Raw genomic sequence first — 15435 nt, forward strand, 5'->3', positions numbered from 1 at the left:
AATAAAAAAAAATTGAAAATACCATTTATTATTGTTGTTGGTTGGATGTATGATATAATAAGAATTTTCTCACATTATTATTCGATTTTCCCTTTATCAAATTAAAGAAAACCTGGCTAGTTGGTTGGGCAACTTGGCTTGATGGGCCAAGCTTCCCTTTGGACATTTATGTGTCTTGTACTCAACAAGATCCCAATTTGATTTTCTAACTTTTGTGGGGAAAAAGTTGAATTCAATGGAATTTGGACCATTTGACTCATTCTCTTAATCAATCACCTTTTCTTTTCAAAATGGTTTCTTCTTTTTTCCTTACAAGGAATAAGAATTCAATGGAAAGATGATATATATTTGAATAATTATTTTCTTTTAGTTTGTCCTATGTGTTTTTTTCCCTAAATGCAACTTTTTACATATGAGTAATATATGAACTATAATGGGTTGGGATAAATTTAATCTTTCCTCCTACATTCTTAATAACATAAATTTGTTAACAGCAGATGTATGACATTATAATCTATAAAAAGTGTATACCATCGATATTGTTGTAAGAGAAAGTGAAACATGTGCTAGGTATGACCGGTTCTTTTCACTCATCATTCAATTTCTATCTTAAATTTTTGTGTAGGGTCACACATGATAAACATTGTAGGGGAAAATAACTTAAATTTGAAGGTGTGTACTATCGCAACGATATGAGACAAGATAATGAAAGATCACTTTGGCATTTGAAAGCTCTTTAACCTCTCTGCAACGAGGGCGTTAATTTTGAAGAAAACGATTGAAGCTTGCTTCTTTTCAAGAGTTCGGTGAATGGTGATTAATAATCTACTTGGTAATAGATAGAATCTTCACTCATATAATAGAGACATTAATTTATACATTAAAATAGGGATAGGCATGTGAGTTTTTTTTTTCTTTTAATTTTTTTTATTTGAGATAGGATTTAAATGAGGATATGGAAAATTAGTAGATATACATTTTTCAAAACATGTGTAAAACAGAATTCAACTTCCATTAAACGTTTCTCGCAAAAGTGAACATAGTTCATCGGTAATTGAAATATACAAAAACAAGAAGCTTCTCTCATATACAGGTCTTATGAGCTCTGGCATGATTTTAGTTTATTTCAGTATTGTTATGCATTATTATATTTGTAGTTCTAAAATTTTCAAAATATTAGTCTTTTATTAATATTTCTTTTTGTCCAAGTTATTTATTTTTAAGAACACTTTTTAAATCTTGGACAAATTTTTTTAAAAAATATTCATTTTCGTTTTATGCTATGATTTTAAAAATGTTTTTATAATAGAAGTTTATGAGAAAAGAAACAGCTTATACTAATTTTATGCATGGCTTCAAAAAGAAGAAAACTACCATAAAATTGCTATAAAGGGCACTTTATATCATATTTACAATTAGTTCATGTATAAACTGTTGGGAAAATAAAAATACTAGATAGAATAGGTTAGCAAAAAAAAAAAAAAAACGTGTTCCCACTATAAGAGCTTATTTATTTTCTTATATAATCATTTTGTATGGATTTGTTTAGGATTCTAAAAACAATATTACAAAAAAAAACCATTTTTAAAAATATTCTAAACACCACACTCATTTTGAAAATAACGACTGTGCGTTAATATTTCAAATTGACCGCATGATCAAACAGACCGGGTACAAAACTTCCTATTTTGACACCATCTTAAAACCCAGCTAAATTACTAATAAATTCAAAAGCTTAAATTGATGAATTATGATAAATTTAATTTAGATCGATATCTATCTGGACAAGCATAAATAATGTTAGGTCAACCAATTGGATCCACCTGGAAATTCGAGCCTCAAAATTTTGCAGTCAAGCAACCAAGTTCTCTGACACAACACTCATAAAAGAAACTGAGAAAAATCCTTTGTTGATAGGATTCCATTTCCATGGCTTCAAAGCGTGTAAATGGGCAAACATTATCCATAGCAAATATTAATTTCCTTGCGAGGATGAAGACAAAGGGCTCAACTCAACAATACAATGGTTGAAATTTCACTGTGACATTTCATCAAACAGTTCAAATCCATCTTCCATTAACAAATTAAGGTTCTCGATTTCCAAGAGCTACAAAACAACTTTGTTTTGGTTTGGTTTGAAAGCAACCCAACTTGGAGAAATGCTATAAAAATTGAAAAAGCCTTTTTCTTTCTCAATTCAACCATGAATTAATGCTGTAATTTTAAACTTTGGAGATAAGATTTGTTCAAAATGAAAAGTTGTTTATAATTGTGTGGTCATCAATCACATAGTTACTAGCTCCTAGATAGTAGTCATATGTCAACAATTTGACAGCTTCACGAGTCGTTTCTGCTTCTCTCGAACGAGTCCTAAAACTTTATCATTTAGCTCAAATAATTTCTAGAAACAAACTCCTAGGAGGTGTTTGGGGTGTCCAGGTTCGGGTTTAAGTTAGGATGAGTTTTGTTTAAGATTTTGAGAACTCATTTGTTTGCTAGGTGAATTTGCTAAACTTGAGTTTGTTGCTAGTTTCAATAGTAACCCAAATAACCAAATCTAATTTCCGAGATTCAAACCGTAAAAAATAAATAAACTATCCCCCACCCCAAAAGTTTTAGCTGATGGGGTTGACTGAATTTAATTCATATATATATGAATTCTCAACCCTCGCATATGTTCAAATACAGGACCTTCCCACTTTGATATCGAACCCCTGCTCCAAACGCCCCTTAAACAAAACTCATCTAATGTTTTGAAGAAAAATCAAACACCCTTTTCATCCTTTTTGATAATGATTCTTTTTATCTTCTCTCCACACTTGTGGCTCAAAAGCAAAACCAGTCACACTCGCCGACACAGATTCTTCCAACTGGCTTCAACCCACAGCCCCTCTCGAATATATATATAAATCTCTCTCGTTTCTCCATAATCTCCACAAAAAAAGAAACCCCATCTCCCATTTTTGTCCATATCAATGGCTTCGAGCTCTCTGAAGCAGCAGCGGCCGGAGGCAACTTGGACGGCGAAGCAAAACAAGCTGTTCGAGAAGGCATTGGCTTTGTACGACAAAGAAACGCCGGAGAGATGGCAGAATATTGCCAACGCCGTCGGCGGCAAGTCCGCCGACGAAGTCAAACGTCACTACCAGATTCTCTTGGAAGATCTCCGGCGGATCGAGTCCGGCCGCGTTCCCATCCCCAATTACAGAGCCTCCGCCGTCGCCGCCGGCAATGCCGATGAGGAGTTGAGGTTAGTGAAGAATATGATGGAAGATTCAAAGATATTTAGCTCCACGATATTTTTATAAGTTCTTTTTTCTTGAAGATATTTTTATGCATGTTTTTTAGTTTTTCCCCCAAATTATAGATATGGTAGAAGGAATTTTTAGCAACTTATTATTTTATTTTTTTCAAGTTTAAGTAGGTGGGACTTGGGAGGAGATATAAACTTTTGACTTATTCAATGCAAATTATCTTTAAAAAATAATTAGAATCTTGTCTTCCTCACCATTAAATATTTGATAATTAAGTGAGATAAATGTAGAAATCGAGAATTTTTTTTAAAATAATTTGTTCTCGATTTTTCAACACAGTGAAGATAAGATTTGGGTTCTCAAAGAATCTAAAGTATTTTCTTTTTATCTTAACTATATTGTTTATTTAGAAATAGTTTTGGAAGTATTTCTAATCATTGTAGTTTGATGATATTTTTTCCATTTTTTTTTGGTACTAGTTGTTTTTTGATATGTTAAATATTCTTGGTTGGATTTTTACATTTTATTACTTAGTTTCGGTAATTTTGTATGTGAATAAATTTTATGACTAGACTTGAGTATTTTATGGTTGAGTTTGGATATACTAGTGTGACCTGATTTTGAGTCTTTTTTTTTTTTTTTAGTTACCTTGGGAACTATTTTATTATTATTTTTGAGGAGGTATGAAATTATTTACCATTTGTTCAAGTTTAAGATTTAATTAGATGAAGTTAGGTTGAAGGTAAAATTGATCGTTGGGTTATGTATTATAAGATAAAATGATGAATCTTTCTTAAAGATTTTAATCCTATCAAATTGAACATCAGAACTGAAATGAGCCTTAATTATTGTTCTCAAATTTGAGTAACAAAAAAAAACTCCCAAAATAAAACCACAAAATACATAAACCTATAACTCAAATGTCACAAAAAAAAAAAAACACCTACACAAAAATGTAAGATTCATCCAAACAAAACAAATACACAACATTTTAAAAGAGTGCCAACTTTTTGCCACTAGTTTAAGTTTAAGAATTCATTTTAATAAAATTAAATTCGACTCTCTCCCTCTTCTTCTCGAGCAATGCTGTGAATGCTGTGGGATTGTTATTCTCGTTCATTTGGATGAAAAAGAAACAACAGACTTTTTTCGGACTCTCCAAAATCATGCGTTCATCTTTGTGAAGATATTGAGATTTTAGGTTTGACTACGATATCTCTATAATTTTCCTTAACTTGAGTGCTTTCTTCCGACTTTTTTTTTCTGTACTCTGTATATTTCTCACGTACCTTTTTGAAGGAAAGGGTTTCAAATATTTTTTTTTTCTTTAAAAAAGAATAAGCTAAATGGGGTAGTTGAATGCTTTTTATTTTTTTTCCCCTTAATGTTCATTTGCTAATTTTCGTAGGCTGCTGAAGTATCTTAAGCTGCGATAAAGTTGCCTACCATTGCACTGTCATCTTTCAACCTCTCATTCATATTCCAAAGTTTATAAATGGTTGAACAAAAATGGCTCACTTGGCTGGTTGGATTCTCACATATACATATTTTGATGTTTATCTTTTAAATCAGAATTCTCTCAATAAAGTGTACAACGATCCATTTGATTATCATTTCATTTTTTATTTGTTTTAGAAAAGAATAAAATCTTTGATCTACTCAATATAATCATGATTTCTGGACTCTGTAATCTACTTCTCAAAAAATGTTAATTAAAATGAACACACGGTAAACGGCTAGTTTCTAATAGAATTTGTTTATTTTTAAAATATGATTGAAAATTCAGAAAGCTAAGGGTCCTTGAAAATTTACAAATAATACAGAAAAGTTATTCTAGCGGAGTGCTTCATTGGTCTAAAACGATTAGAGTAAATTACGGGTTTAAAACCCACTAATGACCACCTACGTACCTTAGGAATTTGTTCTTATATGCAGGGCCGTGTATTAATCTTTTTCTTCGTATATTAATGATGTATATAAGTAAAGTATATGATTTACCCTTTATATGATAAAGTATATTACTTATATACCATTTTTTATAACTGATATTACACAACATAAATTACATCTTTGATATATGAATCCACCCCGTTGTGCTATTTTTAGAAAATATTTTATCATATTACGAATCTGCAATTAATTAGACTAAATATATCATTATAGCAAAAGATGGTTTGCGGGAATTGACCATGTATATTCAGGATACAATTGTTAAAATGTTTGGATACATATTCTAATAATAAAATGTGGACTACAAATGTTAAAAAAAAAAAAGAAAAAGTGGACTACATAGTAACATAATTATATTATTAAGCTATTTAATCAACCAACTAAAGTGATCTATAATTTAATAGACCTACGAAATTTTCATTGAGTGTAGAGTGGGTGGATTTCCAATAAGTCTTACTACATAATGAAGTTTTTTTTTTTTTTTGAGCGGAAAAGCAATAAAGGAAACTAAATAGATGAAATCCCCAAATTACAATCTATCCAAATGGCGTTCTCTTTTTTTTTTTTTAAAGATATCGGAACCATTTCATTAGGTATGTGAGAAACATACAAAATAGGGGAGGCTAAATGAAAGCACTCCAATTTAGAGAAATGAAAGATATATCATGATTAAAAAAAAAACTTGGATTTGGATGACCAAGAGGAAGCTAAAACAATAATATCATCCCAAAAGATGATTGAAAGTCTTAGAGACAGATATGTGAAGGTTCTATTGTTCATTTCCAACCAAATTGACCATAATATATATAGAACCCACAGCGTTGCACGAGATCACGTTTTCCTTCTTCTGCAATGCCCGCCTCGCCAAAAAATGAGCAACCCATTTCCTTCTCGTTTTGTAAAATTGTAAGTTTCATGGAGCTGATTTGCTATACATTTCTTTGCCTTTTGAATAATCAACCGAACCTTTGATAAATCATCTTCATTGTGCGCATCTCGACTTGGACTGGAGAAATTCCCAGTATCCAGTGCTAGCTTCAGACCCTCCTCCACTGTTAAGGCTTCGACAACATCCACCGAGAAGGCATAATCCAGGTATTCCAGTATCCAGTGCACTTAATGAAGTTCTACGGAAGAGTCTATATGAAATGGAATAGAAGGGTTATCATGGTCTCCAATGCGCTAAACGTATCAGTTTTCCGCCTTCCTATTTGTCAGATAGAAACTTGAATTCTAGTGTGCTTAGATATTGAGGTACTGCTGAATTCGATTATATAGTATATAATGTGATTGGATACAAATTTGATTGTTCTTCTCCTATGTTGTTGATTCTAATAATTCGATAAGCATGATTCTCGAGTTAGTTTTGCTTTCGTTATCAATCCAACAAAAATCCAATTCATCAAATATTTAACACATTAATTAAAAAATAGGATTGAAATAAAAAGAAAAAAGTCACCAAAAAACAATGTTGGACCTTGAGATAGCTTAACTTTGAGGGCATCTAGTACACATTTATTCGTGGTGTGCTTTATTCCAATTCCCCTTTGTTCTTACAATGTTAAAACAAAGAAATCGGTTGTTTGGTCATATTCTCGTGGCTCAAAGGAATATTTCTATACAAATGGGTGTAGTTCTTTAGAAAGTACTTTTGAAATAAGGTAATTTGATGTTCTGAAAAAAAAAATAATTTGAAACAATAATATGAAGTTAATTTTCTCTCGGAAATGGCATAGTAAAAAGAGTCTTAGACCTTGTACTATCACCTAGCATGAGAATTTGGTTCAAGTCGTCCTCAGCAGGGGTAGCATTGCCCAACTCACGCAATAGAGTCTTAATTATAGGGATCTAGTTAAGCCACACGCCATCGATTCCAAAAAATTAAAATAGAAAAAACAATAATAAATAAATAATTTGAAGTTAATTAAAAAATGTATATCATATATAGTCTAAAAGAAACTATTTTCATATTTAGGTGTAAGATGTAAATCATCATATTTTATATGGACCACTCAATTAACAAAGATGAACTGATTTAAAAAAAAATTACTTCTTTAAGTTTTTAGAAATTAAGATAATCAATGTTTATTATGAAATTAATTAGTAATTTATCATTTAAGATTTAACAAGTGATATATCGTATTATAGTTATATCAATATTATTTGATGTTATATTGAGGTCATTCAATTATTTTAGACTAACCCTTTATTTCTTTCCTTTTTTTTTTAACAATATAATTCCTATTTGAGAAATATAATGCTACGAGTGGTAGATATATATTAGCTATAAAAAAGACGATTTTGTCCGCCCAGAGAAAGTCTGTTTTAATACATGTCGTCTCAAAGCCGAACCTTGGATTTGTGAACTTCTACAAAGAGCGCTTATTTCAATCCGAGCAAATATCCCACACAACAGAATCAAAAACATTGCTTCATAATACATTTCTTCCATTTATCCAAACACTCCTTTATATGTGTAACATTCAAAAACATCTCGCTAGAAATTCGAATCTACGACCTTATTCGTGCCTAAGTTGGCCTAAAATAATTTAAATTTATACCTCCTTTTTGTCTAATAAATTGGAGAGAAACCCTAGAGATCAACAATTTTCTACAATGGGGTACCTTATGATACAATCTTCCCAAGGACTGTTTGGAGATGGCTTGACATCCATGAGAGCCACCCACACTGCACTGTTGCATTTGAAACCACTCCCTAAAGCAATCTGCCAAACGCGGTGTCCCTTCAAAACCCTACCTTTGCACTCTGTGTACGCCAATTCGTACCATATGGAGCTTGAAGATGTGTTCCCAAACCTATGCAGTGTCATCCTCGACGCCTCGATGTCCACTGCTGAAAGCCGAAGCTTCTTCCCGAGCTCGTCGATCACCGCCCTCCCTCCGGAATGGATGCAGAAATGCTCCAACGCAACCTTGAAATCTGGAATGTAACCCTTCATCTTAGGGTTCAAGAGCTTCTTAGCGACGAACGTGGTGGTGAAGTGAAGTAGCTCGCGGAATGGAAGAACCAAAGGCCCAAGAGTTCTGATGTTTGTCCTTAGAGCGTTGCCCGCTGTGGCCACGACATCTTTGGATAGCGAGACGCCAGTGATCCCAACATCGTCTTCCTCCTGATATCAATGATAATTAAAGATATGTTTATGTCAATAATGTCAATTAATAAATAAGTAGTTTGTGCTTCTTAAATTAGCTATAAGTAAGACTCTTTGGTTATTTTTGTTTTCACGTTTACACTACCAAATGTCTGAATCCGATTGAAAATTAGCTTACTACGTAACCTTTAAATAGAAACACAATGAATGAAATTGACATTTTGAAATTAACAATAGAGTCCTGTTAAAGTTTAGAAAACAATTAAACATAAATTAAATTAGTATATGGACTAAATTAATCTAATAACTCTGAATATTTAACTAACTCATATGAACTTAATATTTATAGGATTCTATCTTAAAATCAATTGGAAAGAATATCCTACTTATATTATAAACTCTTATCAGATTACTTATCATGCCTCTCGAGATGGTACTTCTTTTGAGTTCACCGATCTTAGTCAGATTCCATTTTTGGACCGGATGGTCGTTTGATCTTTTGGTTTTTGATACTATATAAACATTCATGGGTTCCATCTCAAAATTAATTGTCAATGAGAGGAGTAGCCCACTTATATTATAAATCCTTGTTAGGCCCTAGACAAACTTATAATTTAACATAAATCTTATTATTAGTATTAATAATCTTTTTTATTTTTTTGATATCAAACCTTATAATTTAGGGATATATATTGATGGATATATGAGCAACGATCTTGCCTGATATATGCATTTGAATGCAGTGTCATTCGCCCCTTTGTGTGTCCTCACCAGATGAACTAGCTTGTACTTTGCACGCCACCGGTCGGAGTTCCGGTTGGAGAGAAGAACCGCGGCGCCACCGACACGAAACAAGCACAAGGGTATCAACATTTCCTTCTTGTTCCCGGGGTACCAATTACGCGTGATGTTCTCTGTGGTAACAACAATGGCGTAGCTGTCTTTGTGAACTTGGAGCATGTTCTTGGCTAGATCAATGGCTATCACTCCAGAACTGCACCCCATTCCACCCAAGTTAAAGCTCCTGATGTTGCTTTTCATCTTGTATTTGTTCACAATCGTGGAGGAAAGTGAAGGCAAAGGGCTGAAGGTTCCGCTGCTGACGACAAGGATACCGATGTCTTCGGGTTTGACGTTGATATTATTGGCGAATAAATTGTCTAAGGCACCGAATATCACAGTCTCGGCTTCTTCTCTCGCCGTCTTGAGCGTCGACTGGGGTGGAATACACATCATAGCTTCAGGAGCGGTCGTCTCTTCACAGATGCCTGACCGCCTGAGTATCTTGCTTTGAAACTCAAGCGACGTATCATCAAAGAAACCGGTCTGCTTCATGTGCTCCATAAACGTATCAGATGTAAACTTTAAACAGCGTGGCGGTGTCGATCGGTAGCAGGAGAAGTCGATGAGGTAGACGACGGATCGTTGACGGGTCATGGTGAAGAGAGTGAGTCCCAAAATAGCAACAAGGATAAGGAGATTGGGGTGAAGATGGAGAATGTCATATGAGCTCATATGGAAAGCCTCAAGAGTGACAAAAGCCATTAGAGGGATCAAACAAAGCTTGAGAAAGTGGGTTATGAAGTAGTGATAACCCAAAATTGTCACCTTTTGTAAGAAATTTGGGAGCTTTTGAAAGCCATTCACCATGGTGTTTGTGGTTGACTTGGAGCTCATGAATTGTATTTGAGATTAAGCTTATCAGCTTTAGATGGAATGAAAGAGCAAATTGATGTGTTATATATAGAGAATGGATGCTGAGTTTAGAAAGGGTTGATAAGTTCAAATGGGTTCAAGATAATCTCGAGACATTACTTACCTCTCGAAAGGGTTAGAAGTTTTAATTCTAGCTACCAAATTACTTGACCTCTTGAAAGGGTTAGTGGTTTTAATTTTAGCTACCACACTACCTACCCCAAAGGGTTAGAAGTTTTAATTCTAGCTACTACTCCCTTGTTAAACTCAAGAAAATTGAAAAAAAAAAAAGCATGGGAAATTTGTTTTTCAAAAAATTATTGTCTTAATTTCAAACTTTTCTCTCTATTTTACCTCATTTTAAACTTCAAAATTTGAGAATTTTTTTTTTCATTTCTAAAATTTTGGTCGTTCTCTAACTTAATTTATCTTTAATTTGGTTTATTTACTATAATTTATAAAAATTTTATAATCTTTCTCTAAATTCTTATTTTTCTCTAAATTTTTATTTTCCATATTTTTTAAGTTTTTTTCTCTATCTAAAATTTTTGTCTCAAACCCTCTAAAATTTCTCCCTCATCTTTTCTCCCTCTAAAACTTTGTCAAATTCTCTCTTTAAATTTCAAATATATATTTTTTTAAACTTCAAATATTAATCATATTACAAATCAATTTTAATTATATAAAAATCACTTAGAAGAATGCGTAACCAAACCCTAAAATAATTATATAAAAATCAAATTATCATTAAATCTCTTTGATTAAAATCACTCATTCTAAAATTATTCCCGAACTGACTAGAATATTGCCTCAAAATCAAATGAGATTTGATGGTTGGGATCCCTAAAAAGGAAAAAAAAAAGTTCTAACTCTTTTGAAATATTTTTTTTTTTTGGAAAAAGAGTAACTCTTTTAAAATATAAGTATTGGATAACTATTTCTGTTTTTGTTTTTCATTTTCAAAAAGGTTTCTAAAATTGTGTAGAAACTTTTGAACAAGTACAAACTCAAGTTTCTTGTTCTTTTCTATTTTTTTTTTCCAAGACATAAATAATATATTATGTTATCATTCTTAATTTATAAAATGTATAAATGAATATTAAAAATTAAATATTTTCCTTTAAACTTTGGACCATATTTTCCTTCATTGCCCTTAATTGCCCTTTTACTGCAAGTTTATGGCATCGTCTCTTCTACATTTTTCAGGTCCAAAGTGCGATTTCTTGCCAAGTCGATTTATTCATCACAGAAAACCTTAGCATTCCTCTCTCTAACCAGAAGTTTGTATATTATGGAGCAATGCTATAAGTGCTATTTTTTGGCATACTTGGTTAGAAAGAAATCACCGAACATTTACAGGTTTTTGGAAGACTACAACCAACATTTGGGAGGACATCAAAGTCACTGCTTCTCTTTGGTCTACAAAATCTAATCTTTTTTGTACTTACGATACATCTACTATATCTCTTAATTGAAATGCTTTTATATAGGCCTCCTTTTTTTTGTGTATGTTTCTCACATACATCAATGAAGTCTCTTTTTCCAAAAAATATTAAAAATTAAATATACCATAAAACATTTTGAATATTTAATTTTAATTAAAAAAATTTAGAAAATAAAAAATAAGAAATAGTTATCCACCACGATTGTCTTTATTTATATAAAAAAGGAGAAACATTAAAAAAACAAAAACAAATAAAAAAACAAAAAAGAAATAAAAATATTAACAAATGGTATAATTAAATTCGCAAAAAACTTCCACTACTTGCTGTTTTGGTGTTTCCCAGCAATCTCTCTATCACACTATTTAATGCTATTGATATTGATTGAACAATTTTTCTTTTATTGTATTGAAAAAATTTTATTTTCTGTCAATATATTGATTGAACCATTTTTCTTTATGTATATAAATTATATTCAAATTAATTATACATCCATTTATCCGTTGTTGATAACTAACTTAACTATATTATCGCTAACTTAAAGAATAGTAAAATTCTACGCCAAAAAGATTATGGATTTAAATGTTCATATCTTCCAACAAAAAAATAGTAGATTCAAATCTTCACCTTCACATGTTATTTTAACAAAAAGAAAAAAAAAACTTAGGTAACTTATCACAATATGAATATTTTAACCAAAAAAAAAGCTGACGTAACTTATCACAATATTCATATTAATTATACATCCATTTTTTATGTACTTAACACAAATATTATATTAGAAGTAAATAAAAAAGAGACCGGAGGAAGGCACTTCAATCAAGAGAGGTGGTATAGATGTTATAATTATAGAAAATATGATATTTACAAGACCAGGATGAGGTTGAGATATTGACGTCTTCCCATATATTATCACTCGATCTGGAGACGTTTGTGAAGGTTCGATTGTTCCTTTCCAACCAAACATTTCAAAGAAGGGAGCTAATAGCATTTGCACCATAGAGTATTTCTTCTACTGTTTCGAGGTTTAACAAGACTCTCTTTAGTTGAAGTGCGAGGAGAGTTCTTGAAAGTAACTAAGTAAAAGGCGCCATAGAGAAGCAGTATAAGGACAATATATCTATTTGTTATGTATGGAGCAATATGGTAGAAGATTCGACTGCATTCGGAAGGACAACCGAGACCATCGACAGACAGTGCCGACCCAAGGCACGGAGGCCGGCCCACCAAAGGACCGACCCCACCTCAGCGCTGACCCCTCCTCAGCCTTTGGTCGAGAAGGCCCTCGACGCTCTCCTTTTTCCCTCTCGGTCCCTGTTTCAAGTGTATGGCGTTCGGACCCCAGAATCGAGCCCTGTCCCCATTCCTCTACCGATGCTTGAGGCATCCCGTCCCAAAGCCCACGAATATCAAATCTAGGGTTGGCATCCTAAAAAACCCTAGGGGGCAAATCGACTATAAATAGGGAGGGGGTCACCCCTTGAAAGTAAGCAAGAACTACGCTTTCAAGTGTCTTACTTGTTTAGTGATCTCTCATCTTCTTAGGCATCGGAGCCAGTGTGATTAAAGTCACATCGGATTAGGATTTTGTTCGATTTTGCAGGTATTTGGTCCCGAAGTATTCGAGTTGGTGCGTAGAGCGGAGAGAACTGGTCTACCAGAATCCCAACATGAACGCTATTAATGTTGATCTCAACAAACTAAAATAAAAATGGAAAAACTACCTAACATCCAAACAAATTTACCCCTTTCAACCAATCGACACAACCATTTGGTCTTTTCTTTTTTGTTTTTTTCACTCATTTGAATCAATATGAGATAAAATAGATTTTCCAAGATCAATAACTACTAAAACTTGCACAAATAATTTATATTCCACACCATATAAATGATAAGGTATTTTTTTCCATACCTACAAGTACATAATAATTCTTTAAAGAAAAAAGTTCTAAAAAAAATCTTTAAAGAAAAAAAAAAGTATATAATAATAATAATTATTATTAGGTAAAAAGTGCCACGAGTTAGAAATCCATCGAGCCACTTGGGCTGGGTTGAGGAAAAAACCTAGAATGATCGAGCACACAGGCAATGGAGTTGAGTGCTCCTGAATGCCTATAGATGACAGCCGATGAGAGGGTAATGACACCTTGTATCCATACTGCGATACATTCTCAGGGGGCATTTAGGATGCTATCACAATCACTATTAACGAGAATAGTGGGAAAAGTAGAAGATGTCGGTGGTCCCCATAGACCCCTAACGCGACATATTACTTTCTTGTGGATGCCTCAAATGGAGGAGACCCCTTCTCGATCTGTCTCTCCCTCACTCTCTCTCCGAAAAAGAGCAAATGTAAGCCCCATTTTCCCTACAAAAATCCTTATAATGATCCTGCACATACTCTCAAGCAGACCTCACTCCCACGTGATTATTTACTTCTTACTCTTTCTACTCCATACTCATTTGGTCCCCTACTTGAGTTCTAACTTAAGCATCCGAGTTGCATTCAGTAGAGTATCACACCGATGTAAGATTTATACGTAGAAGTAACCAAAACTCGGAGATGAAGATGTACAATGTGATATCTGCATGGCACCTACGTGGAGATCATCAAAAAGTCGACATCAATACTCATAATAAAATTCATAGCAATGCCAAATATTAAAATGAACAGAAAAATTACACACTTTTCTATAGCCATAACTCCTACCCTTTTCAACGAAAAGGAAATGGCGGCATATGAACCATACAGGGGAAATTTTGAATTTGTTGTTTTCCGAGTATAATTTCCTTTTTTCTATATATTTATATTTATTTTTATTTTTGAGTAGAACATGGGAAGATAGAGATCTAATTCACAACCTCTCCAAGTAGGAGATATATACCAACTAAATTATGTTCGCTTTGATTTTTTTCTTATATCTCGATTCTATTAGTCCAACCTGTAAAGTGATATTACTTCATTTCTCCAATATATATTTTCATTTTACTACAAGCCAACCCGATAAGGTGATTGCATTAATTGGCTGACATAGACATCTAAGAAACTGCCCGACTATTAACCAATATTGACAGCCAGAAAAAAATTCCCTTTTTCGGACCAAAAAAAAAGAACGCCCACAAAAGTAATTAAAAAATGTCGGACCTCGTCGGGCACGTTGGGATTTAATAAAAGCGCCGGGCTATTGCATTATTACCTGAAAATATATATTATATATATATATATATATGGCCTAACAATTATACCTTTTTTTTTTCCGTGGAAACTACAAAGCTATTTTATGTATTTCTATTTTTTAGATTTTCAAATATAACAAAAAATTTTAACTTATCAATAGTATATTAAATACTCATATCAATAATATATCATACATTTATATTAGATGTCTATCACATACATACTATATAGACACTCATATCAGTAGTATATCAGAGTTATATTATATACATATATTAGTAGCGAGATATATTACAAATGTATATCATTTGGTAAAGTTGTTATTTATTGGACCTCCGTTTTTCTGTAAAAAAAAAGTGCTATATTTGAAAAAACTAAATGTCGTTGCTATTTTGCTAACTTTTGTAAATGTTTTTGACATATTGACAACGGTCCCCCGGTTTTTTTTTTTTTTGGGTACTTTTAGAACCTAAATTTCATTATTGAAACCTAAATATTCATTTAACACAAAACAATATGCTAAAAAAAACTATCCATTAAACTACAAATATTCTTATACAAAATTCTATTACATTTTTTCTTGCACCGTAGAAAGTATCAAAATACATGTAAAACAAACAAGTAATCCATGAGGCTTCGATTTTCTTCTACGTCAGAAATTTTACAAAATTAGTCTTCAAGATTACACAACTACACACCCTGAAAGCATACATATATAGATCAATTATATACTTCCTTTCCTTATTGCTTAGAAGCTTGCAATTTTATGTTCATTACAAGAATTCATCAAATAATGAGCAACA

At 32.5% G+C, this 15435-nt stretch overlaps 2 protein-coding genes across 2 annotated transcripts; one reads left to right on the forward strand and one right to left on the reverse strand.

Annotated features, from left to right (window-relative positions):
• Window positions 1–2909: 2909 nt before the first annotated feature.
• Window positions 2910–4867, forward strand: LOC111007854 (protein RADIALIS-like 3). Its single transcript, XM_022280379.2, has 2 exons — window positions 2910–3250; window positions 4663–4867. The coding sequence occupies exons 1-2, from the start codon at window positions 2976–2978 to the stop codon at window positions 4688–4690; spliced, it is 303 nt and encodes a 100-aa protein (XP_022136071.2). The 5' UTR covers window positions 2910–2975; the 3' UTR covers window positions 4691–4867.
• A 2680-nt stretch (window positions 4868–7547) lies between these two features.
• LOC111007764 (3-ketoacyl-CoA synthase 4-like) lies at window positions 7548–10039 on the reverse strand. The gene is made up of 2 exons (XM_022280240.2): window positions 9038–10039; window positions 7548–8335 (listed from the first exon to the last, which is right to left on the reverse strand). Exons 1-2 carry the CDS (start codon window positions 9992–9994, stop codon window positions 7805–7807), a joined length of 1488 nt encoding a protein of 495 aa, XP_022135932.2. The 5' UTR covers window positions 9995–10039; the 3' UTR covers window positions 7548–7804.
• Window positions 10040–15435: the final 5396 nt, after the last annotated feature.

Source organism: Momordica charantia (genome assembly GCF_013281855.1).
Source record: "Momordica charantia cultivar OHB3-1 chromosome 4 unlocalized genomic scaffold, Mcharantia_2.0 BLBB01000004.1, whole genome shotgun sequence".
NCBI lineage: Eukaryota > Viridiplantae > Streptophyta > Magnoliopsida > Cucurbitales > Cucurbitaceae > Momordica > Momordica charantia.

Bases quoted from the DNA above. Each gene is read 5' to 3' on its own strand.
- LOC111007854 (XM_022280379.2), top strand. From the start codon at position 2,976: ATGGCTTCGAGCTCTCTGAAGCAGCAGCGGCCGGAGGCAACTTGGACG. The intron at 3,251-4,662 runs GTTAGTGAAGAA...TAATTTTCGTAG, and splicing joins AATGCCGATGAGGAGTTGAG to GCTGCTGAAGTATCTTAAGC.
- LOC111007764 (XM_022280240.2), bottom strand. From the start codon at position 9,994: ATGAGCTCCAAGTCAACCACAAACACCATGGTGAATGGCTTTCAAAAG. The intron at 8,336-9,037 runs GCAAGATCGTTG...CATTGATATCAG, and splicing joins CATTCAAATGCATATATCAG to GAGGAAGACGATGTTGGGAT.